The 26451-nt window shown below is 40.6% G+C and overlaps 1 protein-coding gene across 1 annotated transcript; it reads left to right on the top strand.

Moving 5' to 3' along the window:
- Positions 1-814: 814 nt before the first annotated feature.
- On the top strand, positions 815-26451 carry hspa9 (heat shock protein 9). The gene is made up of 16 exons (XM_056439095.1): positions 815-1077; positions 2339-2400; positions 3941-4028; positions 5865-6046; positions 7020-7144; positions 7230-7303; positions 14335-14441; positions 14599-14761; positions 14858-14950; positions 17016-17225; positions 18419-18646; positions 18792-19014; positions 19346-19440; positions 23341-23433; positions 24556-24696; positions 25215-26451. The coding sequence occupies exons 1-16, from the start codon at positions 997-999 to the stop codon at positions 25293-25295; spliced, it is 2046 nt and encodes a 681-aa protein (XP_056295070.1). The 5' UTR covers positions 815-996; the 3' UTR covers positions 25296-26451.

Here is a 26451-nt window from a genome sequence, read left to right as displayed (position 1 = left end):
ATCGACATAACTGTTGTATTTGTTAATAAATGCTTGAATTATCTGGACATTACCCGTACCTCCTCTCTCCCTGCTCTTGTTTTTTAGTAATGCAAAGTCTACTGTTGCCTCCGGGAGTATGCACGGTGCTATTGCTGGCAATGGAACTGTTGGACTGATGTTTAATTTATCAATGTTCATTTATTTTGCTTTCGGTGCTGCTGTCCATCCAAAGCAAACACCTCATTATACTTAGCACTTTCTTACATGTATCCTCTACTTTTAAAATATGTACAGGCCATGTGACCCTTTCGTCAAACCACAAACCCAGGCATTTTAAATGTTTTACTCTTTCCAATTCGTGATTATATAGTTTTACATCACTACCAATTAGTTTCTTGTAAGGAAAATTGCTTTTATTTTATCTGCTTAAAATGTAAAACCCCATTTATGTGACCACTCTTCTAGCCCACTGGGTTTACTCAGTATACCTGATGTAATACACGTGACATCGCCGTAGGCCCTACCCCTTTTTCCGGTTACATCATGACCTTCACATGCCCACTATTTAAAACGTCACCTGCCCTGTACTGCTCACGATCACAAATTCGCAAAATTAGCAGTCATTTATTCATATTCTATCTCAAACACCTTTCCTACATTATGTGTATCATATTTGTAAGAACATGCGTACCTTTATTTAATTCACAGCTCTAAAATATGTTCTTAACTTTTAAAAAACATACAGGCAGTTCATATGTAACCCAAGTTGGGGTCCTTCCGCGGTGTATGGTGCAACATGTGTTGGATAATTCCTTCTAGAAGATCATTCGCAGTTCTTTTCCAGTTGTAGTTCTGCCGGACCTGCGCTTTACTGTTAGCACCACCCTGGACACGCCGCCTGGAAGCCGATATACATCCGGAGATACATATTTAAGCTGTTAATAGTTCAACATCTCAGGGAGTTTGTTTGAACGTTATATTTGATTAAATTGGCCTGTTAGCCGAGTAGTCAAAATGTTGAGTGTCGCCAAATGCGTTTCAAGGACTCTCCCGATAAGGAACGGTACAAGAAATGTGTCCTCTTTAGTTAAAAGGGTGAGTTCCAAAGATTCTCGTATGATGTATTGTACGTATTTAGCTACGCTAATATTGACCATAGTTAGAACATTTGACAAGCCCCCGGCTAGCATAGCATGCTAACAGTGTTAGCAGGAGGCCAGCTTACTTAAGCTAACGTAACTAACGATACGATGTACATTGCATGTGGCTTAATATAAGCGAGCTGTATTCTTCAATTAGTATATATATATATATATAATTGTGTGGTGTTTAATAACGTTATCACTGTCTTATGTATTGCCACTTACAATGCATTAATTCCCTTTTTTGAAGTGCAAGCTAAGCTGATATCGGGTGTGTGGGGCTAAGGTGATGTCTTACCTGTTTAGCTATCTGGTTTTCACCACGCAATACGTGGTTTTTGATACTGTATTAAGTATCTTATGCTCTAGATTTAAGTAAGCATGTGTGTGTTGAATTAAAGTGGCTCACTCTTTCTGAGAGGTGACTAGTGACCTTCAATGAGGTGTCCCCTCCCCAACATGAGTCCTTGTAAGTGAGCAGTCATGCGAAACGTCGATCAAGCCAGCCGGCGCTTGACATGTAACGCGTGGTGCTGGGATAGCCCAACAAGCACAACAATATATATTTAAGCAATAATTTGTCCAGTTTGATATATGTGAAACAACACGGTGTACACATTATAATTAAATAATATGATATGAAGCTGCACCAATGTACTTTTTAAAAAAGAAAGGCTCGACAATGTGTCAAATGTCATGTTTTATTGTATAGTTTAAGAAATTTAACGATATTTAGATAAAATGACAATTCATAATTATGAATTTCCTCATATTTGAACTGGATGAAAGCAATGTAGTTTTTGTAACTGTTAGGGATCATGATTGTCCCATTATACAAGAAAAATATAAGTGGATGAATTAATATAATACTTTGTATCCATCATTAGGTCCCTATATTTTTTATGATTCCCTCAATTCATCACTTATTGATCTACTCAAGTATTGGTTGTACTGCTTTTAATATCATTTTAGGAAGTCAGTTGTGTACATGAGCGAATAGAAAAGACGTACGCTTTTCAGCTGTCTTCAATATTTGACCTTGTACAGATATTATGGTTTGTGGAATATGTATGTTGGTTATTAATGTCTTGGTATTTCATAGTCTACTGGGCTACTCGGAACAAGTTTTCAAAGCAAACTATCCTTATTGTAATTTAAAAAATAAAGATTAGAGAACAATGGTACATGTTGTAACTTCTTTTCTGTACACACAGGCATGTTGGACGGGTGGCTTCCAACCAGATGCTTTCAGAACTCTGTCCAGAAGGGACTATGCGTGAGTACCAGCACAAAAGCCACGATGTCTTTTTAATTGATGAGTTATAGTGAATGATAGTTTCTCACATATATACACTACCGTTCAAAAGTTTGGGATCACTTAGAAATGACTTTATTTTTCAAAGAAAAGCACTGTTTTTTCAATAAAGATAACATTAAATTAATCAGAAATACACTCTACATTGTTAATGTGGTAAATGACTATTCTAGGTGGAAACGTCTGGTTTCTAATGAAATATCTCCATAGGTGTATAGAGGCCCATTTCCATCAACTATCACTCCAGTGTTCTAATGGTACATTGTGTCTGCTAATCGTCTTAGAATACTAATATCTGATTAGAAAACCCTTGTGCAATTATGTTAGCACAGCTGAAAACAGTTATGCTGGTGATATAAGCTATACAACTGGCCTTCCTTTGAGCTTGAAGTTTGAAGAACAAAATTAATACTTCAAATATTAATAATTATTTCTAACCTTGTCAATGTCTTGACTATATTTTATATTCATTTGATAAATAAAAGTGTGATTTTTCATGGAAGACACAAAATTGTCTGGGTGATCCCAAACTTTTGAACGGTAGTGTATGCTCGGTTGTTTGAGAGCCAGAGAGTAGGATGTGAGTAACTATTTGTATACAAAGTATAACAATATCCTATGAGGAAAACATCACTGCTCTTGATTGTTTAGACTTTGTGGTTAAACTTCTATAATGATCATGCCGATAATAATACAATATTGGTAATTAAAGGCCCTTACAACTTAGCATGCAGAGCTTAGATATCATATATAGTTATCATGCTTGGCTGCTTTGTCTCAGCCAGCAGAGAAATGTACAAAAAAACAATAGTTTTTGACTGATTGTACATTCTATGGTTGTGTAAAATAGGAGCAGTGCATGACACTGTGTTGAGCTGATTGAATATAGTTTCACTATCGTTTACGTGTCTGTGCTTGTTTATTTATTGATAAAGTATTGTCTTTTTACTCGTATTGTATTGCATCTATAGTGCATGTTGCCATCTGCATGAGTAATCTTCTCTTCATCTGGTTCACTTCTGCACAGCAGCTTCTCTGCTCATGCTTTGTCTGTCTGTAGTTGGAGCTCAGCCCAACAGAGCACAGAAAATGCACGCTTTAGCCTGATGATATATCAGAACTTTAAAAAGTACTAATAAAATTACCAGTTATGTCGGGGCTAATCAGTACTCTGGTAAATTAGCACCAGGGCCCATTTAATATCGGTTTGCATAACACATCCTTGCATTCAGAGAACATGATACACCAATGGATCTTGCCATAGCCAGTGTCCAAATGGGCTGCTGTAGAAACATTGCAAGGCAAGATCATGCCAAAGAAGACGACCCGCTACCGATGTAGATATAAAGGCCTAATCTAAGCTAACGAACACACTACGATTCTTAGTTTAAATTAATTAGAAACTGATTAAATATTAGATATGAATCTGATATTCCATTCCCCCTAAATGTTACACTGTTCCTTAAACAAACCCTAATCATTGTGTATTTCTTCACTGTAGGTCAGAGGCCATCAAGGGCTCAGTCATTGGAATTGACCTGGGAACCACAAACTCGTGTGTTGCTGTCATGGAGGGGAAGCAGGCCAAGGTGAGGATGAACAAACACATCACATGTCTGTCAGATGGTAAAGTATGTCAACATGTGAGCTTTTTTCCTCAACAGTTTGTATTAAAATTTAACATTAAATGTTTATTAGCCAGTATACTCCATCAGCAGAGATCGTAAGACTCTCAAAGTGTTTTTGGATAGCTTCTCTGAATGGGATTTACATATACTTGGGTTGACCTTCTTATCGTGACTTGAGTGTGGCTGGGAATCTCTGCACTTTAGATGTAGCTTTACATCTGATAAGTGGCAACATCCAACCACACGCACACACCATGCCTTTTTTAGTGTATTATTAAAGGGTACCTGTTGTGATCTCGAATATGTAGCCAGATCAAAAGATAATGTGTTTCTAAAGGTTATTCATGCACTGACGGTCCAGTATTCAATAACAATACGTAGTTTAGGCTGTTCAAAGTTCCTCAACTCCGACAAGCTTCATTGCACTGGTGCTTGAATATGGCGCAGGTGGTGTGACGTCACATCGTTGATGGATCGACAGCCAGCCACAGCGGATGTGTTCAGAAACCAATGTAAACAACGTCGAGCGCTCGCAAACAAATGCTGAGAACTTGATAATAATATAGAAAACGGGCGAAATATGGACGATGAAAGATTGTCAGATTCAGAAACTGGATACTTGTATGAACCATTAAAAGCAGACTATCCCCATTTAGTTAATTGTGACAGCGATAGCGATGAGTGATGAAGTTGATGCCGAAGGACCGCCGGTCCAGATGCTTCACCGTGCGGACCGTGCACGCAAGTCGGCGGACGTTTGGTGCAGTTGTGGGAAATGTGCCACAAAAAACAGACAGAGTGCATTTGTTGTAAAGAGCACGAACTTATGTCCGATGATATAGTGTCATTAGACCTCATCTGCTTCACACAAAAGAGTGAGCTTGATAGCTACATCGCGCATAAGCCAGCGCTGGAGATGTCTTTCATTGATGCAATGATCGGCCGACATGTTCGGGGGTGCTAGTGACTTTTTCTTTGCTCCGTCCGTCCCGATGCGTGCAAACCGGTGTCGGGAGCTCCGCGCACGAGACGGCGGGCAGAGGACTGTTAACGCAACACGTAGAGACAGAAATGACATGCTGCTGCTGTAATGTGGCGCTATAGAGAAAGTGACAGGGGGGCGGGCCAATTTTTTAAAATGTCATGCGATCTACCAATACTACGCCGCGATCGACTGGCAGGTCGCCGCGATCGACGTGTTGAGCACCCCTGATATAGATTGTGTAATTCTTGAGGCCACCGATCTATCCCAAGAAGCAACGCGTGTAGAAGTGGCTCCGGATTGGCTGAATTCCTTTCAACGACTCTACGTCATAGTGTCCTTTGACATGAGTAAATAACTGGCAAGATGTCTGCGCCCTGAAGCGTTCACGGACTCGGAATGTTGACAAAGAAATGTAAAGCCTCGGGCTATGCGTGACTTGTTGACAATAGCGGCAGGGAAAATATGATTTATTTGATGCGCCTAATGGATGTAGCACGTTGTTGATTTTGACTACAGGTACCCTTTAACATGGAAACGCTTATTTAAAGAGACTATTTTTGTTTGTAGCATTATGGTACATGAAAGGAGGCGTTTTTATAAATTGTGTTGAAACAGTGCATCATGCATAACATTGAATAATATTAGTCAGTGTTTACTGGAAGGAGAATAAACCTTGACAATGGAATAGATTTTTAATAAACTTTGGCTTGAAAACAGATTTGTATAATTGTCAATACTGACTGGTCAAGTAAGGCTTTCCGATATGTCTGAAGTTTCATGAAGCAACTAAAGGTTTTCTCTTGGCCTCTCAGGTGTTGGAGAATGCAGAGGGAGCCAGAACGACTCCTTCTGTTGTCGCTTTCACAGCAGACGGAGAGCGTCTGGTGGGCATGCCTGCTAAACGGCAGTCTGTCACCAACCCTCAAAACACACTGTATGCCACCAAGAGACTGATTGGACGTCGCTTTGACGATGCCGAGGTCCAGAAAGAGATGTAAGTTTCATGTAGGTGTGGGGGGAGAAAACATTAAATCATGTAAGAATCTGAATGGATTCAAAGCTTCCAAAATCATTTCAAGAAATGTTTTCCTCCAAAATAAACAAAAAATTTCATGAGAAAATGAGTATTTGAGTGTTGAAGAAAAAGCTACAATGCCTCAGCTGTTTCTCCACGAGCACTGAATGTACCGCATGACATGAATCACGCATCACTTTTATTAAGTGAAACAAAGTCAAACAAGTAATAATGATAATAATGATAGCGGAGAACTAGCTATCTTCCAATGTTTTTTTTAATGTTTTAATATTGTGATTTTTACTGAAAAAGTAGTAGGGAGAATAGCTGAATGTTTTCTTTCAACCAGCTACCACCTTATTTAGGTTGTGTTGTAGTGAGATGAAGGCGTAACTTACAAATGCAAATCAAGCTGTTCCTCGCCCATTGCCACGATTTCAGAGCGAGCGACTGGAATAAATAGAAACGGGGCATTCGAAAAAGCTTCAGCTCAAAACAGTGCACTGCACTACCCAGTGCTGCGGCTACTCTGTCTACTCAAGTACCAGTGATGTTTTGTTATGTATTTTTGGTTAGTTTCTGAGAATTAACATGTTTATTTGAAAATATAACATTTATTAAATATATGTTTTTGTTTATTTGTGCAAGTTTGGCATGAATAAACCCACACTTTGCTTTCATGTCCTAATTAAATCCTTCAATTAACACCCCAACATAGTGAATCAAATTTGAATCGATATCTTTTAATTGTATCCTGACTGAATTAAATTGTGGGTTACTGAATGAATTGCATCTTACTTTCCTGAGAGCATTTTATTTTGGATGCACTACAAAGAAATGTATACCCAGATTAATTAGTGTTCAGTAAATGTTGAACATTTTAGACAAAATGAATATTAACTAAAATCATAAGTCTCTTTTTAACGTTTTATTTTGTATTTTATGTCAATAGGAAGAACGTCCCCTTTAAGATTGTGCGTGCATCTAATGGTGATGCTTGGGTGGAGGTTCGTGGGAAAATGTACTCTCCCAGCCAAAGTGGAGCCTTCATCCTGATGAAGATGAAGGAGACTGCCGGTATGACTGAAATGGCTGAATAGATGTTTCTTTTCAATTGACCATGTGACTTAGTTTGGTTGGTAATTTGGAATTTGTGTTTCAGAGAACTATCTGGGAACCAAAGTCAAGAATGCTGTGGTCACTGTACCAGCTTACTTTAACGACTCTCAGAGACAGGTACGCACACTTCAGTTTGATGAGCATGTATTTATCCATTCTGAGTAGAATCTGTCTGATTGAGCATTCCTATAAAAGTATTTACATGAGCACTACAACAGTCAGACAAGGCGCTATGTTTCAGAAAGAAAAGCGTAAAAGTGTCGACACTAAAGTCACCCCTCAACCATAACATGGATTTTGTTGAGAACTCTAGGCCAGGGGCATTCAATTAAAGTTCAGCAAAGTCCTTTTTAGAGGGAATTTCCTCAAGCAAAGGTCCAGAACAGAGGTCTCAAACTCAACTTGCTTGGGGGCCCCTGGAGGTAGAGTGGGTGTGGCTAGGCTGCATCAAGTATTTAAAAAATAAATTACAACTGATCCAATGATCTTTATTAATAACAATTCAGAACATGAATGGTTGGACAGGTTCTTCAGAACATGAACGGTTCTTCAGAACATTAACATTTGAACAGGGTCTTCTGCACATGCCTTCTCTTGACTACTCCTGGCAGTGCTTCCTCTCACACAGCTGAGCCACATTTGGCTTGAGGGAGGAAGCCATTGAGACCTTCAGTATTGCTTGAAGATGTAAAGGGGGTTTGGACCTGTTCTTTGACTTATTAAAGTTCAAGGTGGTGAAGAGATTTTCACACATGTGCTCCCAAAAAGGCACATAGTCTGCTTGAACATCCTGGAAAGCTCAAGGAAGGTTAGGGCATGTGGTTGCCCACTATCCTCCTTGAACTTTGCTTTGAGTTCAGAGTTGCAGGTCCATGAGCTCCATGTGAAGCACAGGACGGCCTCTTGTACATCGAAAGAGAAGGTCAACAAACATCTGAAAAGTGTCTCTGTGTGTCTTGAAGTCTGCAAACCTGTGATCTAATTCCTCCTGAAGCTCTACAATGGCTTCAGCATACTTCTAAGCACTGATTGTTGTGCATACATTAGTTGGCTGTAACTCAGTGGGAAAAGTCCTGTAACCACAAGATCCCCCGTTCGATCCCCGCTCTCCCTATAGTTCATGTTGAACTGTCCTTGAGGAAAGCGCTGAAGCTCGAGTTGCTCCTTGGCGCTTCACTGCAGCCCACAGCTCCTTAATAACAAAATGATGGGTCAATGCAGAGAAGAAATTCCCCACAAGGATCAAGAAAGGATATATTATTATTATTAGTGCCTTGCATGCTGGGAAATGGCAGAGGTGTGTCTGAGAGGGCTTTCCATAACACAAGTTGTGTGGAGAATGCTCTGACGTAATCATAGAAGCACTGAAAAGCTGCCCTTGAAGTATCGTTTTTGTGGTATTTTATCCATTTCTGGTATGATATTTATGGCAGGTATCGTATCAAAGTTATAATTTTGGTATTGTGACAACCCTCGCAGAAGAGAGGGAGAAAAGACTCGGAAAAGGCTCAAGGGGGGCGCAAGTGACTTTTTTTCGTCCCGATGTGCGCTCACACGCCGGCATCGGAGCTCTGCGGCGCGCGAGACGGAGATCGGAGTGGTGTTAACGCGACACGTAGAGACAGAAATGACCTGCTGCTGTAGAGACGACCAACAACAGACGTATTGGAAGCTCATTCTGCATGCGCTAACATTTTTTTACTTATTAATCCTGTAATTTAATCATAACGCGTTATTTTTCACAGCACTAATATAAAGAAAATGTAAACTTGTTGTTAATATTAGGGTCCGAGCGACTGACGAGAATACCCTATTGATATTGTTAGGGGAATTATTATTATTATTCCGCTTTTTATTTTTGAACATTAGGCTCATATTTGGGGTACTTCCTCGCAACAAAAAGTTAAACAATTTGGCAAGCTTTTAGGCTCGGTGGAAATAGACAGATGACATACACCTTGAAATTCGACTTAACAAAATTGCCCGTTTTGTCACTGGCAATAATTGCCCACTTTCTGTAATTTTTTATGTTTAAAAACTATTACTTAATCTCATCCAATCCTTCCAAAAATAATCATGCATGATGCCAGTCAAGGCCTGAACACATTAACATGAATAAACAAACACATTTGTCACAGTAACATCTACTAAAAAACTAAATGACAAGTTTCAGATCATATTGCATGCTTTTAGGCTAGTAAAACAGTATTTAGTACATATGATACTTCTGTTTTTTTGGTATTTCCTCTTTGTACATCCATTTCCCTCAGCAATATTGAACTTTTGTGTGGAAGACAGGACTACATTGAATCTAAATTTTCAATTTTTTTATCAAAACCATGAATTTTGACATTCAAGGAGGAAACAGGGCCCCCAAGTGGAGAAAATAAATAACTGCGTCACAAAACTGAATTGAAGAAACAAACATTTGTCATAGGAACACCAATTCAAAAGTAAAATTACTATAATGTATTCACTTTCTCTAATTCAATTCAGTTTATTTGTATAGCCCATTTTTACAAATTACAAATTTGTCTCAGAAGGTTTTACAATCTGTACATACAGACATCCCTGTCCCAGAACCTCACATCGGATCAGGAAAAACTCCCAAACAACCCTTCACGGGGAAAAGAGAGGAGGAGTGGGCGGAGCATCAGCAAAGCAGTCTCATAGGATCGTCGATAAGACGTGACGTCACAAGGACTCCGGGGAGGAAGCAGAGTTAATAATGTGCAATAGAGATGAAAATTCATCCATAAGTAGAGAGAAAAGAGGAGATAGGTCCTCAGTGCATCCTAAACTTCCCCCAGCAGCCTATAAGCCTATAGCAGCATATCAAGGGGCTGGACCAGGGCAAACCTGATTCAGCCCTAACTATAAGCTCTGTCAAAGAGGAAAGTCTTAAGTCTACTCTTAAATGAGGTGACTGTGTCTGCCTCCCGGACTAAAATTGGAAGCTGGTTCCATAAAAGAGGAACTTGATAACTGAAGGCTCTGGCTCCAATCCTACTTTTTAAGACTCTAGGAACTACAAGTAGACCCGCATTTAGTGAGCGCAGCTCTCTAGTGGGGCAATATGGTACTACAAGCTCCTTGAGATATGATGGAGCGTCACCAATCAAGGCTTTGTACGTTAAGAGAAGAATTTAAAAGTGATTCTTGATTTTACAGGGAGCCAGTGCAGAGCAGCTAGTGCAGGAGTGATGTGATCTCTTTTCTTAGTTTTAGTGAGAACACGAGCTGCAGCATTCTGGATCAACTGGAGGGACCTAAGAGACTTATTAGAGCAGCCTGATAATAAGGAGTTGCAGTAATCCAGTCTAGAAGTAACAAACGCTTGAACCATTTTTTTCTGCATCTTTTTGAGATGAGATGTGCCTGATTTTGAAACCTTAAAAAAATGCAGTCCTTGAGATTTGCTTCACGTGGGAGGTAAAGGAGAAGTCCCGATCAAAGATAACGCCAAGATTCTTTCCAGTGGTGTTGGATGCCAGGGCAATGCCATCTACAGAAACCACATCACCAGATAATTGATCTCTTAGGTGCTCAGGGCCGAGTAAAATTACTTCGGTTTTGTCTGAGTTTAACATCAAGAAGTTGCAGGTCATCCATGTTTTTATTTCTTAAAGACATGCTTGCATTGTACTGAGCTGGTTGGTCTCCTCTGGTTTGATCGATAGATATAATTGAGTATCATCTGCATAACAATGAAAGTTTATGGAGTTTTTCCTGATAAAATTGACCAAAGGAAGCATGTATAAGATAAATAAAATTGGTCCAAGTACAGACCTTTGCTTTAGTTTGCGGGTCTGAGGGTTATACCAGGGAGCAAACCTCCTCTGCCTCACTGTCTTCTTCTTCAGAGTGGCTATCGAGTCCAGTGTCATTCTCAGTGAGCCTGTGGCACTATCAACAAGATGAGCAATCTGGCACGGACTAAAGTTAGACCAGGAGTCCTCTGTTATATTGAGATGTGGTATTGAATCAAATGCAGAAGGAATCGCTTCTTTAAATTTAGCTACAGCACTGTCGGTTAGACATCTGGTGTAGAAACTTTGGACTAACGGTGTACACTCCGGTAGGATAAACTTAAAAGTTATAAGTTTGTGGTCTGACAGAAGAGGGTTCTGTGGGAAGACGTTCAAATGCTCAATGTCAATGCCATATGTAAGAACAAGATCAAGCGTGTGGCCAAAGCTGTGAGTGGGTTTCTGTACTCTCTGACAGAAGCCAATCGAGTCCAACAATGAGATGAATGCAGCACTAAGGCAATCATTATCAACATCCACATGAATATTAAAATCTCCTACAATAATATCTTTATCAGTTTTAAGAACCAAACTTGATATAAACTCTGAAAATGCAGATATAAGTAGTAATTATGACATTTAATAGTCCTGTTTTGTTGCACTGCAGAAATAATTGTGTTAACTTGTATAAGGTTATTTTGTACGACTCCTATTCTGTTTACTTTTGATTTATTTAATTGAAGTGGCCGTGGGACAGACAGTCTCTACTCTAGAGTTGTGGGTGGGTAACTGCTCGAATGGAAGAGCAGAGAAGGGTGTAAGCAGGCACGTGCACAGACATTTTGGGGGGCAAGTGCTCAAACCAAAAAAAAGGGCGCCCATCGCCAAAATGATTTTTCCAAGTTAAGGAGTTGGTTGCAAGCAACACTTGAAACACATTGTGTCGTGAGAAGACATGAGAGTTGAACAAAATGACATGTTTTCTATTAACAATTACAATATATTTTCATTTACAAAATAATAGGAGCCAAAAATGCCATATAATAAACAACGTACTAACCTCGACCGTTCGGTCATGCCGGGAAATATCAAACTTCTGTAAAAACGTTAAGGCCTCTATCTGATATTTCCCAGCATGACATCACTCTTGGTTAGTAAGAAGCTATTACAAGTGTTGTTGTTTTCTTGCGTTTACTCTTTTCACCCTCTGCAATTACTCATACAAGATTGATCTTTGTAAAACTGGAACAGACAAAACAAAGAGAAACATACCACATAAAACAATGTGGCACATGGATAGCATGACACCGAGCGCTATTGTTAGCATAGTTTAGCTGCTCTGTTCTAGCTGTGAATTATTGTGACATTTATAAAATGAATTAATAAATTCAACATACTTTCGAAATTGTCTAAATGGCATTTATAAAACAGATCTCTCTCTATCTATTTGTATCTCTCTCTCTCTGTCTCTCAAACATGACGTCAGTAAACAGCTGGACTAGGCTTTGAAATCACGGATTTCGGGAATTTGTGTTTGTTTATTTTTTTTAGGAAACGTCGGACCAGTTGTGACGTAATATTTTCAGTGGTGGTTAATTTATCACCAAACAACGTCAGGGGACAAACACCGTCATGACTCATGACCTGTGTGTCTGATGCTGCGGGTCAGAGGAGAAGGAGGTGCACCCGTTTGGTGGCGCGAGGAGCACTGCGCGGAGGAGGAAGTGAAGGAGGAGGGAGGGGCGCGGCTGGGGCTCGTGAGCGCCGCGGAGCATGTCGGGGCGAAATTCTCACAAGAACTCCAATAAATGCCCCGACAGATATCCAAACACATTTGGGAGGACTTGATGACAGAGACTATTTTTTATTCTTAAATACTTATTAATGAAGAAAAAAAGTGGGCTCCAGCAAAAAGGGCACTTTTCTCATCCAGGGCAAATGGGCTGGTGCTTGAGCACCACTAGGGCTCTATCTGTGCACGTGCCTGGGTGTAAGACTACAACTCTGCTCCCGCTTCCTGATCTGAACCCTGGGTTGTCATGGATTAAGTCCGGTGATCAACTTGGTCATGTTTGCAGAAATGAGATGTGCTCCGTCCAAAGTGGGATGGATGCTGTCTCTCCTCATCAGATCAGGTTTCCCCCAGAAGGTCTCCCAGTTGTCTACGTAGCCCACATCGTTGGCTGGACAGCACCTGGACAACCAGCGGTTGAATGACGACATTCGGCTAAACAATTCGTCATTGATCAAATTCGGGAGGGGACCAGAGAAAACTACGGTGTCCGACAATGTCTTGGCATAAGCACACACCGATTCCACATTAATTTTAGTACCCTCATTCCCACCGATATTACAATCTTACTGTATCTACGCTTCTCCTTAACCAGCCGTTTTAAACGAGACTCAATGTCGCCCGCTCTGGCCCCCGGTAGGCAAACGACTGGTCCGTGGCTTCGCTATTTTCACGTTCCTGACTATAGAGCTTCCGATACCCAGGGTGTGCTCCTCAGCGGGTGTGTCGCTGAGCAGGGAAAACCGGTTTGAAACGTGAAGTGGTTGGTGCACAGCGGGCTTCTGTATAGACTTACTACTCCTGCGAACAGTTACCCAGCCTCCCGGCTGCCGGGGAACAGCTAGCAGCTGACTGTAGCTCTGCGCCGACTACAGGAGAGGGTGGGCTAACTAGCATAGCTGTCTGAGCTTTGATGGTGCAGAGCCGTGTATCTAACCCACTTAGACCTGCCTCCAACCTAGCAAATAAACTACACTTGTTGCATGTATTGTTATCATTAAGGGAGGCAGAGGGATAACTATACATGACACACTGAGCGGGGGGGGGAGTGGAGGAAGTCATGCTCCCTGCTAAGCTGGCAACCGGAAGAGGTGCAATAGCTTACCGGAAGAGTGAGATGATGCGTTCAGGAGCAGCTCAGATAATCATAACTGAGACCTTAATCAAACTATTGTCTCATTAATAAATTTCTTCCCTGTAAAGGGGTTGTTTGGGAGTTTTTTCCTGATCCGATGTGAGGTTCTGGGACAGGGATGTCTATGTGTACAGATTGTAAAGCCCTCTTGAGGTCCTTTGGAGAATGGGCTATACAAAATAAAATGAATTGAATTAATTTGTGTAATTAAAGGTGCACTGTATGCTTTGGAATTCTCATTGTTAGTTTAAATACTAAATGTTCTCACTTTTACATGTATACACTGAGGTTTCACAAAATGTATGGTCATGAAAATTTGGTTTAGTCATGGAAATCCATTGTTCAAAATGTGTATGAACCCTGAGACGAGAACCTGGATGAGATATATTTGTTAGTTTATTCCTTTTTCGTTCAATGTTCCTTTTCCAGAAGTGTGGACAAAATGCACAACATTCCCATTTGATTTGTTTAGGCTACCAAAGATGCTGGTCAGATCGCTGGTCTAAACGTCCTGCGTGTAATCAATGAGCCAACAGCTGCTGCTCTGGCTTACGGTCTGGAAAAAACCCAGGATAAAGTGTAAGTAGAGAACGTTCACTTCAACTGCTGGTGTTGACAACGACAACCAATCAGTTCTGACAAACACAGAAACGGATAAATAGTTTGCATAGGGAAACCCTGAACGTGGTTGGTATTTTATTCAGTTATTGGTTGTTTGACTTGCGGCTGTTTCCAGAATTGCTGTGTATGATCTGGGTGGAGGTACGTTTGATATCTCAGTCCTGGAGATCCAGAAGGGAGTTTTTGAGGTGAAGTCCACCAACGGTGACACTTTCCTGGGGGGAGAGGACTTCGACCAGCAACTCCTCCAACACATTGTCAAGGAGTTCAAGAAAGAGGTAATCATTTATGTTTCTACCTTTTTTTTCTTTCTTTTACCTGTAGTCCAGTCAGTATTTTAAAGCCTTCATGTTTGTTTTGGCTTGTCACTTCAGTCTGGTGTAGATCTGATGAAAGACATCATGGGGCTTCAGCGAGTCCGAGAGGCAGCTGAGAAGGCCAAATGTGAGCTGTCCTCTTCACTACAGGTACACAGATAAGAAACCTCATCATTGTTGACACCATTTAAATGCACTCTATTCCAACTCAATATTTACAGGTCATGTTAATATTAGCATATCCTGTTTTGAATGTTATTGCGAATGGAGAATTTGACAATTGAATTGTTCGATCCCCGGCTCCACTACCCCGTGTCAATGTCTCCTTGGGCATGTCACTTAATATAAATTGCTCCCCTAACTGCCTAAAACGGGTCAGGAACCTTTTTGACTGGGAGAGCCATAAAAGCCGGATCTCTGCGGCGCGCGACATGGCGAGCGTTAACGCGACACGTGGAGACAGAGTGACATGCTGCTGTGTAGAGACGATCAATAACAGACGTTTAGTTTAATAAAAGAACAAAGACGTCTTTAAGAAAAGGACCTGACATTACTGCTGCTGTCATCTGGCGCGATAGAGAACATTACAGGGTGGCGGGCGGAGATTTTTTTTTCCAACTCAAAATTGTCTGCGAGCCATATGCCGTCACTGGAAGAGCCATATTTGGCTCGCGAGCCATAGGTTCCCGACCCCTGGCCTAAAATATATGTATCTTAGTTCCTGCTGATGTGCAGGTGGAAACTTAGCTCCTGCCATTAATGTATGAATTTGTGTAAATGATGCAATCTAGTGTTAAAGAGCTTTGATTGGTCGGAAGACTCTAAAAGCGTCATACAAGTACAGGTCTATTTACCTTTATTATATTATGTTTAGTTTATGTGAATGATTATTTTGATATCGATTAATCTGTTGAGAATTTTTTTCGATTAATCGGATACAAAAACACTAATTTTCAACCCTTTATTCAAAACAGGGTTCGTACGGTCATGGAAAACCTGGAAAAGTATGCTTTGGAATTCTCATTGTTAGTTTAAATACTACATCTTCTCACTTGTTCATGGATACACAGAGTTTTCACTAAATGTTTAATCATGGAAATTTGGTTTAAAATCATGGAAAGGTCCTGGAGATCCACTGGTCAGCATGTGTATGAACCCTGTCACAAACAGTCTGACAACGGTTTACTCTCCTGAGTTGGCTATTTATGGGTTAAACGCCTCATACGGTGAGGGGGCGTGGCTTATCTCCGTTGCCTTTCTCCATGGAAAAATATTTTCAGCCATCCGCCACGGAATAAATAACCACTTTCTCTACGTTATACTTCTTGTGGAAATGCCACACACGTCATAGCGCCCTGGTGTCTGGGTTCATAACGTCACCTGTAGGCGCACGCAGCTCCGTGAATGTCACTCCGACTACGTGAATGACTTCCGCATCCAGCGCCACGAGAGCAGCAGCAGCCAATTAGATTCATCAACAGAGGAGCAGCTCAGTGCTGATTGGCTCTCACAACGCAGCATTATGGTCTGTCCTCTCCGCTCCGCTCTGGTTTCTCCTGCGCCGCTCTGCTCTCAACTCAACTTTTGTTATACTCCGCGACTTATTGAGCGCCGTAATAATTGCGCAACACAACGAATCGATAATGAAATTCGTTGCCAACTATATTAATAATCGATTTTTATCGATTTGTTGTTGCAGCCCTAATTATGTTAACCAAACACGAAGCAAATTCATAGTTGCGGGGTTATTTGTGCTAGATCTGCTGGAAGGGAAGAGTCACTTATCTCACCCGTGTGCGCGGATGTGTGCGCGCATCACGGCAGAGCGCATCGCTATAAGTGTTGACGGGGGGGGGTGACTTCAAAAGTAGGTAAACGAAAATTACAGGGTGGCAGGCGGAAATTTCAGGGTGGCGAGCCGCCACCCTGTTATAATGGTAGGGGAATCACTGAAAAGGGATTCCCATATAACTACAGACTGATCCAGATTTGTAAAGTCTGATTTTTTTTTTTTTTTCATGTTCTCCACAAGACGACATGCAAATAACTCGGGTGGATTTTGGATCAATTGGTGCTAGATTTTGCTGACATTGCAGCGACTCCATCAACACTATAAATATTGCCATAAAGGCTTAATATGGCAGCTTCGTTATTGTTAGTAGCATATGATTTATACACTTTCACTGAGTAATCACATGTTTATTATCTCTTTCAGACTGACATAAACCTTCCCTACCTGACAATGGATGCTTCAGGTCCCAAACATCTCAACATAAAGCTGACTCGTGCTCAGTTTGAAGGCATTGTGGGTGACTTGATCCGACGCACTGTGGCTCCCTGTCAGAAGGCCATGCAGGATGCTGAGGTGTCCAAGGGAGACATAGGCGAGGTGCTGCTGGTTGGAGGAATGAGCCGTATGCCCAAGGTACTTATCACAGTATGACCTCTGATACCACAGGTCCTAACAAAGAGATTTTAGGGAAGTTTATTTGACATGAAGAGAAGGAGGACATTCCATAGCATGAAGCTACAAAAAAGTCCATACCGAGACTAGTCAAAGTAGGACTGCGGCAATAATTTTCCCTCAGCTTGTTATTGACGCAAAAAACTGCATCATCATCAATAATAGAAATTGGCAGATTGGCACCCGGTCTTCTTTCATGCCTCAGTTCACAGAGCTCCCATGGCTCACCTGCCAGCAAAAATAAATAAACAAACAAACCGGTTTGTTGGTTAGTTGAGAGTGGATGAGCGCAGCAGCTCCTTGCGCTATGGCCTTGAGGAAAACTGGGTGCCGTACAAATGCGCTGCTGTAACACAGAGCAGGTGTGTTGTGAGAATTTCTGGTGCCTTGATAGAAAAGAAAAAAAATACCTCTTGTATTTTCCAACGAAAGGTAAGTCTATCGGGTTAGGAAATGTAGAGTCTCTTCTGATATTTTTATTTGAAGAGTAATTGTTTACATTGCAAGACTAATCGGTAAAATCGAAGCGTCAAAGCCACTTTAATTTAGTGTATTCTGTCGGAGGAGTTTGTTAATTTAAAATGCCTGAAAACAATGAAAAATGCAGAAATTGGGGGATTATTTGCAGCGGCCCATAGTGTTTGACTATAATGAAAATAACAGCAGCCACAGCAAATGTTTTGTAAATCAGACAGTATGTAGGAGTTTGCAAAAAGAAAGTTTGTCACAAAATTCCAAATGGCAACTTTTGCAAAAAAAAAAATTTGTGGGGCAGGTGGACATGTGTCAAATTTCAAGTAATCTGTCATACCGGCTGAGGGGCGTCAGCTGTCCAACTAGTAGTCGCTGCTAGGAGCCTTTTTATACACACATATGACACTTATATCACATTTTCACCCTGCCTAAGTGAGTTTTGGAGCTTGGCCAGTCACCCAAATATGTGCCCAATGTTAGAAAATAAAAAATTTGAGGAAAATTAATAAATATGTAGAATTTCAATAGGGTCCTCTCGTCTCAGACTCTAATAAGGATAAACAATTAAGTCTACTCTTAAATGTGGTAACTCTGCTTCCTAGACTGAAAGTTGAAGCTGGTTCCATAAAAGAGGAGCTTGATAACTGTTCTGTTTTAACATTAGGTGTTTGTCTCTGCAGGTTCAACAAACGGTTCAGGATCTGTTCGGCCGCGCTCCCAGCAAGTCCGTCAACCCTGATGAGGCCGTTGCCATAGGAGCAGCCATCCAGGGTGGTGTTTTGGCTGGTGATGTCACTGATGTGCTGCTGTTGGATGTGACACCGTTGTCTCTGGGTATTGAGACCCTGGGCGGGGTGTTCACCAAACTCATCAACAGGAACACTACAATTCCCACCAAGAAGAGCCAGGTACTGAAACCAGTTGTGCAAGGTGTCCAAATTGATTTTTCCCAGAATGAGCCTTTTAATAGCCTCTCTGGTTTAAACAATAACACCCGTTAACCGTGTCTGTAAGTGCAAACATGTTTTAAAGTAACTATCTGCTCTCCTCCAGGTGTTCTCCACTGCAGCTGATGGACAAACTCAGGTTGAGATCAAGGTGTGTCAGGGAGAAAGAGAGATGGCAGTAGACAACAAGGTCCTGGGTCAGTTCACACTGGTGGGAATCCCCCCCGCACCTCGCGGTGTTCCACAGGTTGAGGTTACTTTTGACATTGATGCCAATGGCATCGTCCACGTCTCCGCCAAGGACAAGGGAACAGGCCGAGAACAGCAAGGTTAGTCATTTATTGATTTGAATATACATTAACAAGCATTTTGTTCATGATTTCTGAACCTTGTCTTCAGTAAGAATAAATGAATTCTCAATGCTAATGTTGACACGCATGTCGTAGTAATTCCTGAGGACTAAATGGTAATGTCTTTAGAATATTGGCAACAGAATATTGTTCCAGTAACCTGGCTTCATGGTGTAATAATGAATCGGCATTTTGGGAGCTTGACTCCATGACGTCTTTTAACTTTGTTTGCATTCAGTTTAATCGGCAGATATACATTTCAAATGGTGTTGAGTGTGAGCATATTCTTGTTTCTCTGCACTCTGCTCAGTTGTGATCCAGTCATCAGGAGGTCTCAGTAAAGATGACATCGAGAACATGATAAAAAATGCTGAAAAGTATGCAGAGGAGGACAGGAGGAGAAAGGTAATGACTGGAAAAACAGTATCGTGGATTAACACGATAATGAGGCATGGGCTTTGTCCCTTCTGGCTCACTTTTGCCAGACGATTTGCTGGTGCGGGCTATATATGTATATGTGTGTGTATAGATACACTCTCTCTCTCTCGCTCTCTCAAAAGTTGAAGAACACTCGCATTGTTCCAGTTTTTATTGAAATGTAAGAAGTTTAAGTCCAGTAAATAAACTGAAAAAAAACTGCCAGAGGTTAAACAAAAAAGTTTAGGTTACCAAAAACTGAAAAATAATGTAAGTTTCAGAGTTATACAAAAACGCTCTTTTCTGGGAACAAGTAATGGGTTAACAACTTGCAGCTATTCTGCAACATGTTGGAAGAACTTTCTGAACAATATTTGATTTCCATTGTAGAAAGAATGCTGCAAGTTGAGATGTTCTAAAACTTTAGACACGGTATAATGAGTACTTCATACCGAAGGGAAAGCTACTCTACCTACTTTTTATACCAAGTGTCTGGCTTTAGGACCCACCATCACCCCTGAATGAAAAGCCAAAATCTAAGAAAATTTTAAACTTCTCAAATCGAGTAAATGAAATGATGGTGCAGTTTGAAGCCGAGTACACAATATCATAGTATACCAACACAACTAGTTATAAATGTTACACTCAATTAGCTTTTTTAATAAAAAAAAACAAAAGTGCATCTTCAGGACACACGGTAAAACAACATGCATAACAATTCAGTAACTTCAGTCTTTTTTTTTTTACACTCAACTGCTTTCATGCACAAATGTACTGAGAAGCAGTTTAAAAAAAGACCCAAATGATGTAATGCACTGAATCTATGAAATTTGTTTACTACTAGACTAGGTTTAATACTCATTAGTATAACAATTTCGTTTTATTTTCCCAGTAGGTGTTTCTCTGATCAATTCGAACGTTTCGTCATGTAAATGTACTCCGGACTGCACCGGCATCATGCATCATTATTTTTGGCAGGATTGGTTGATGTTGCAGCAACTGTCTTTAACATAACAAACTGCACAGTGTATTCGGTTACACACAACATCACGGTTTTTGGTGAAAACTCACCATTTCGATAACTATTCATCTTCATGGTCTTTAGATCATTCCTAAATGAAATTGAAGTTGATCGGGTACATTTTGTGGGAGGAGTGTGTAAAAGTAAATCAGTGAAAAATGACAAACGGACAAATTGGGCATATTACTGTAGCCTCCCCTAGTGTTTATATAGCACAGGATTGTTTTTGTGTGTAAAATGCAATGTGCACATATACTGCAAGTATTGAGTAATTAGTCAAAATACTGTTGAAGTTATGAGCATTGAAAAACAAGACTACCCCTAAGAGGTTCATTGCTCCATAATGCCTTAACACAGTGGTTCTCACTCTGGTGCGCCAAGGCATTAAAGGTGGAGTGCAAGGGGAAATGCAGATTTTGTTATTTTAAGACCTTTATTGAGAACTTCACATAATACAAAGTACACAATATGACATAAAACTAAGTCATTAAAGGGTACCTGTAGTGCAAAACAACAACGTGCTACATCCATTCGGCGCATCAAATAAATCATATTTACCCCGCCGCTATTGTCAACAAGTCACGCATAGCCCGAGGATTTACATTTCTTTGTCAACATTCCGAGTCCGTGAACGCTTCAGGGCGCAGCCATTTTGCTAGTTATTTACTCATGTCAAAGCTAACTATGACGTTGAGTCGTTGAAAGGAATTCAGCCAATCCGGAGTATGCAGGCAAATGTTAGGCCTCTCGCTTATGGGAGAATAAAGGTGAATATATTCAGAATATTAGTAATAATCACACCAACTCTGGTGATCGCAAATTAGCCTACATGAAACAACTGGCAAACTTACCGATTTGACAGTTCTCCTCGGTGCAGGCCCCGAACATGTCGGCCGATCATTGCATCAATGAAAGACATCTCCAGCGCTGGCTTATGCGCGATGTAGCTATCAAGCTCACTCTTTTGTGTGAAGCAGATGAGGTCTAATGACACTATATCATCGGACATAAGTTCGTGCTTTTACAACAAATGCACTCTATGTCTGTTTTTGTGGCACACATTTCACAACTGCACCAAACGTCCGCCGACTTGCGTGCACGGTCCGCACGGTGAAGCATCTGGACCGCGGTCCTTCGCATCAACTTCATCAGAATCATCGCTGTCACAATTCACTAAATGGGGATAGTCTGCTTTTAAAGGTTCAAACAAGTATCCAGTTGCTGAATCAGACAATCTTTCATCGTCCATATTATCAATCTCTCAGCATTTGTTTGCGGCGCCGACGTTGTTTATATTGGTATCTGAACACATCCGCTGTGGCTGGCTGTCGATCTCTCAACGATTTGACGTCACACCACCCGCGACATATTCAAGCTCCAGTGCAATGTCGCATGTCGGAGTTGAGGACTTTGAACAGCCTAAACTATGTATTGTTATTGAATACTGGACCGTCAGTGCATGAATAACCTTTAGAAACACATTATCTTTTGATCTGGCTACATATTCGCTTTCACTACAGGTACCCTTTAATAAAGAGCAAAATGACAGTACTTTAGTGTAAATGTTTACATTACGGCACTAACGGGTTACGCTGCGCAGGCCGGGATTCTTGGCAACTTGCAACATCCTACCTCTGAGTTGGGCATTCCTGCTGTTGCCCTTCAAAACAAGAGCTTCACATTGATCATGACTTGAGAGTGGCCGTATCAAGCCTGCAACCCCGTTTTGAAAAGAGGTGTAATGGAAAGCTTATTGCAACCTATAATAATGATCAAATGTATCTGCACTCGTTTTGTTTTGCAAAGGTGCCACGTTATTGTTTTAGTTTTTTAAAGATATGCAGTGTAAAACTCAGTAACATTCTTTATTGCCAAATATTTTTTTGCCAATTATTAGTTCTTTTTTGCACAGAACTGTATTTATATTCTAATACAGTGATTGAAAACCTGTATTAGTTTTGTGTCTGATGGAGCAATCTGGTTTAATAGAAAGTGATTTCTAAATAATTGTAATAATTAATAAAAGCAGAGATGGAGGAGTCACAAAATATTGTTATTTCAATAATAAATTAGCATGGACCATTTTGTTACAATTTTGTTGGGCGGTGGGGCATGAACATCTTCTTCCGAAGTGGGGCATGACAAACAGTTTGAGAACCACTGCCGTTAACACAATGTTAGGTATGAATCGGACCCAGCATGGCGAAGTGCCCAATTAGGTGTTTTGCCCAAAATTCAAAATGGTGCAAAATCTGAGGGGTCTGAGCCTCTTTTTTTGTAGAGCTGGAGGAGATTGACATATTTCAATAGGACATTCTGGGTGAGAGTTGTTACTTTGAAGGGGTGCTAGAGACTTTTTTGTTTTTAAACTCCTGGTCCTCTCATTTGCGCTCGTAGAGGGGGAGCCGCCGGCCGAGAACGTCCGCCTGACAGTCAAACGTTTTTTCCCCTTGAGTGCAAAGGAAGAAATTACGCTTTGCAAATACTTCACTAGTTCCTGTATTCAGTGTAGCGCTAAAAGACACACTTACAACATGCTTCATGTATCTCTATGTGAAGCGTTTGTCACATAACGCTGATTTACTTCGGCAGTAGGTGGCGCTTTGACCGTTTATATTTCTTTTTGCCCACGCAAAGACTGAAAACTGGTCCATGACCTACTTTTAGCTTCCACCCATATTAAAAATGTTTCATCTGACATGCACTTGAAAACTTGTAGGTATCAACTTTCTCAGTTCCTACTCATTTTTCTACCAGTAGGACGATTAGTCTGTATCCCTGTTACATATTAAGTCATTCACTGATATGTTTGATGCTGTTTGTTGTATGGTGTTGTCTCCTTACAAGCCTCATTGTATTGTGCACAGGACCAAGTGGAGGCAGTTAACATGGCTGAGGGCATCGTCCATGACACCGAATCCAAGATGGAGGAGTTCAAGGACCAGCTTCCAGCTGATGAGGTTAAACTTAAATATTTTTACCTTCGCATTGAAAATGCAGAAGGTTATGTTTTGATCGCCATTTATTTGTATGCGTGTTATTCGCATAACAAAAAAAGTTTTAAACCGAATCGCATGAAATTTGGTGGGATGATTGGTTATTATCCGGGGACCATTTGATTAGATTTTGGGATCGTTCGGGTCAAAGGTCAAGGTTATTGAAAGGTCCAAATCTTCTTTTTACCATAGCACGGTCAATTTGTATCCAATTGGCATGCAACTAATGCCAAAATGTTCATAATTCAATGCCCAATATTGTGATATGCGAAGGTATGCGCTCTACCGAGTGCCCATTCTAGTTTTACATGTGGAGGGGGTCAGTATAAGCGTGGTGGCACCAGATCAGACCATCAAGGGATCAGGCCTAAAGTGCATCCATCACAGCGTGGCGGGGAGCTGGATTCCTCCCATCCCAAAATGCAGAAGTATTATGCAATAGTTTCTTTAGGTATTCAGTGGAGGCTGACTTTCAGTAGCCTAGTTGTACACATTATTTACTGGGACATATTTCACAGCTAAGAGTACAGAAAGTGCGTGCAGTGTTAAAAAATATAAACGAAGTAGTTCTTAAAGTTAAAATATCAGACGTAATTGTAAGCCTCTCTGCGTGCGTCTGCTCACGACATCCACTAACCGAAATCATTTCTAATGGGACAACGACACAGCAACAGGCTTAAAGTAATTTTCAATGGGAGAAGGGGACATGAAACTAAAAATTGCTATTGCTCTGTAAAGGGGGTTAAGTAGTTGTTTATTGCAATCTACCAGGAGAGGGCTCCCATCTTTAATCTTGCACCCGTCTCATTTCTCTAGTAAACATTGTATGTTTGCCACAATGAGAACAAAAATATTGTTTTTAATCAACATATTGTTGGTCTAATGCAAGTAACTATTGTTTTTACACAAGTTAAAATTTGAGGCATTTTGTAGGCATTACTGATATAGGAGGTAACCACAGACTGGAGATAGGGGTTTGAATCCTGGCATTATTAAATGATGGGCAATCCACCACTTTGTACTTCTTGTCTTTTACACATAGCCCGGCTTTATTCATTAATCTTTCCTGTTTGTTTCCATCCTCAGTGCACCAAGCTGAAGGAGGATATCTCAAAGGTCCGGGATCTTCTGGCCAACAAGGACTCTGAAACAGGAGAGAACATCAAACAGGCGGCCACCAACCTGCAGCAGGCGTCACTTAAACTCTTCGAAATGGCATACAAGAAGGTAGGAACATGACTGACACTAATTTATTTTGGTACTTTGTCATCGTCATCTCTGACAGTAACATTTAATTTTGAAGGTCAGTAATTTATGTGGATTTCTTTCAAAATAAACTATTAATCTTTTGATCTATTACTTTATGAGACATGCTTCCTAAAACCCAAAGTTAAAGACCCAAAGAAAAGCAGCTAATCCTCGCATGTAATCTGTAACTTTGGAATGTGTGTCATATTTGACCTTTACACCTGATTTAGGAAAATAAGTGATTTTTGTTGTCAAATGATTTATAGATTAATTGTTTCAGCTGGTATTATGCCTGCCTGAAGACATTTGACATTGATTTAATGTTTGGCAGGTCTGCTATTGTACCAATTGAACACGTGTGTATATTGTGTATCAAATTACATCATTGTTACTGACAGAAACAAAAAAAGTAAATTGTGACAGACCTGTAAAACAATGTACCAGCTTCCGTCTGACATGCATGTCCTTAACACTAACGCATGAATTCCTTCCTGCAGATGGCGGCAGATCGGGACAGTGGCAGCAGCAGCAGCAGCTCAAGCTCATCAGAGGGAGAGAAGAAGGAAGGCCAGCAGTAGACCTTTGTACTCGTCACTGGGTTTCCATGACATTGGAAGACTGTCTGGCTCGCCGATGGACTGAGTGGGGGGGCAACAGTCTAGAGTGACAAGCTGAATCTTAGTCATTCTCGCCGTAATATATTCTACTACTGTGTTTTTGCAGTAAAATTCTTGAGTAAAAAGCTGAGTCAATGTATTATGCTCCATGTCCTCTCCTATCCTGTCAGTAATTTAATTGTCAAAAAAAAAAAGTAATGTATGTTATTTTTACAAAGTTGTTCATTTGCATTCTGAGGTAGTAAAGTTTTTTTTTTGTCTCTAAGACATCATGTAGGTGTAATGTTCTTCGGCTGCGTCTTCTGAAGCAGTTAAGCTGTTAATGGCTCAGCTCGACTCGTAGAAACAAAAAAAATAGTTCCGAGTTCAACAGCTTGTACACAGCGGACAGCCCTGCTTCATAATGTCGAGTGATCTAACTCATTCTACCTATTCTGTTTTAATAGTGCACTCGCAACAACTTCATCAGAAACTTGCCAGGTCTCGGTTGTCTTGAGTTCTCTTAAAGAGTTCTTCACCCATGCAGAACCATGGTAATGAGGTGGTTTTCTTTTCCATTGCTTTACCTTTTTTATAGTTCTGTATAAATGCACCTGCAGCACAGAAGAATTATGTATGATCCCTTTTGTTCTTATTCTGACAATTTTTTTTTAAAGGGGCTTATTAATAATAATTAATGTAAGTCTTAGATCTGAGTCTGGATTTTGGCGTATCCCAACACAGGATGTCATCTCATGCCAGACTGAACCGGAGGAAGAGTTAATGCAATAAACCAGAACGGGCTGTACATTCCTATGTCATTCCCCTCCAGTAGCAGTATTGTTGCTGCCTATGAGTAATGTGATTGGTGCCACCTGCTTGCCTGAAAAGGGATCCAGGGTGCTCTACATATGAAAGAAGCAATGAGGCAGTACTAAAGTGAAAGCAAATTTTTTTTTTGTGTCTTTATTTTGCTGAAGAAAAACATTGATGGTCACAATAACTATTTGTCTTTTTGAATAAAAATCAGAACTGTGAAGTCCATCGGAAAAACAGTTTGAAGAATCAGAGCGAGCTGTAGTTTTTCAATCGCCCACATGATGTAATAAAGTGGCTGTTCCCCCTCAGCCAAACTTCA

This window comes from Pseudoliparis swirei, chromosome 19, assembly GCF_029220125.1.
Source record: "Pseudoliparis swirei isolate HS2019 ecotype Mariana Trench chromosome 19, NWPU_hadal_v1, whole genome shotgun sequence".
Classification (NCBI taxonomy): domain Eukaryota; kingdom Metazoa; phylum Chordata; class Actinopteri; order Perciformes; family Liparidae; genus Pseudoliparis; species Pseudoliparis swirei.
The sequence above is the reverse complement of the archived record's forward strand: the minus strand, read 5'-3'. Positions and strand labels throughout refer to the sequence as shown.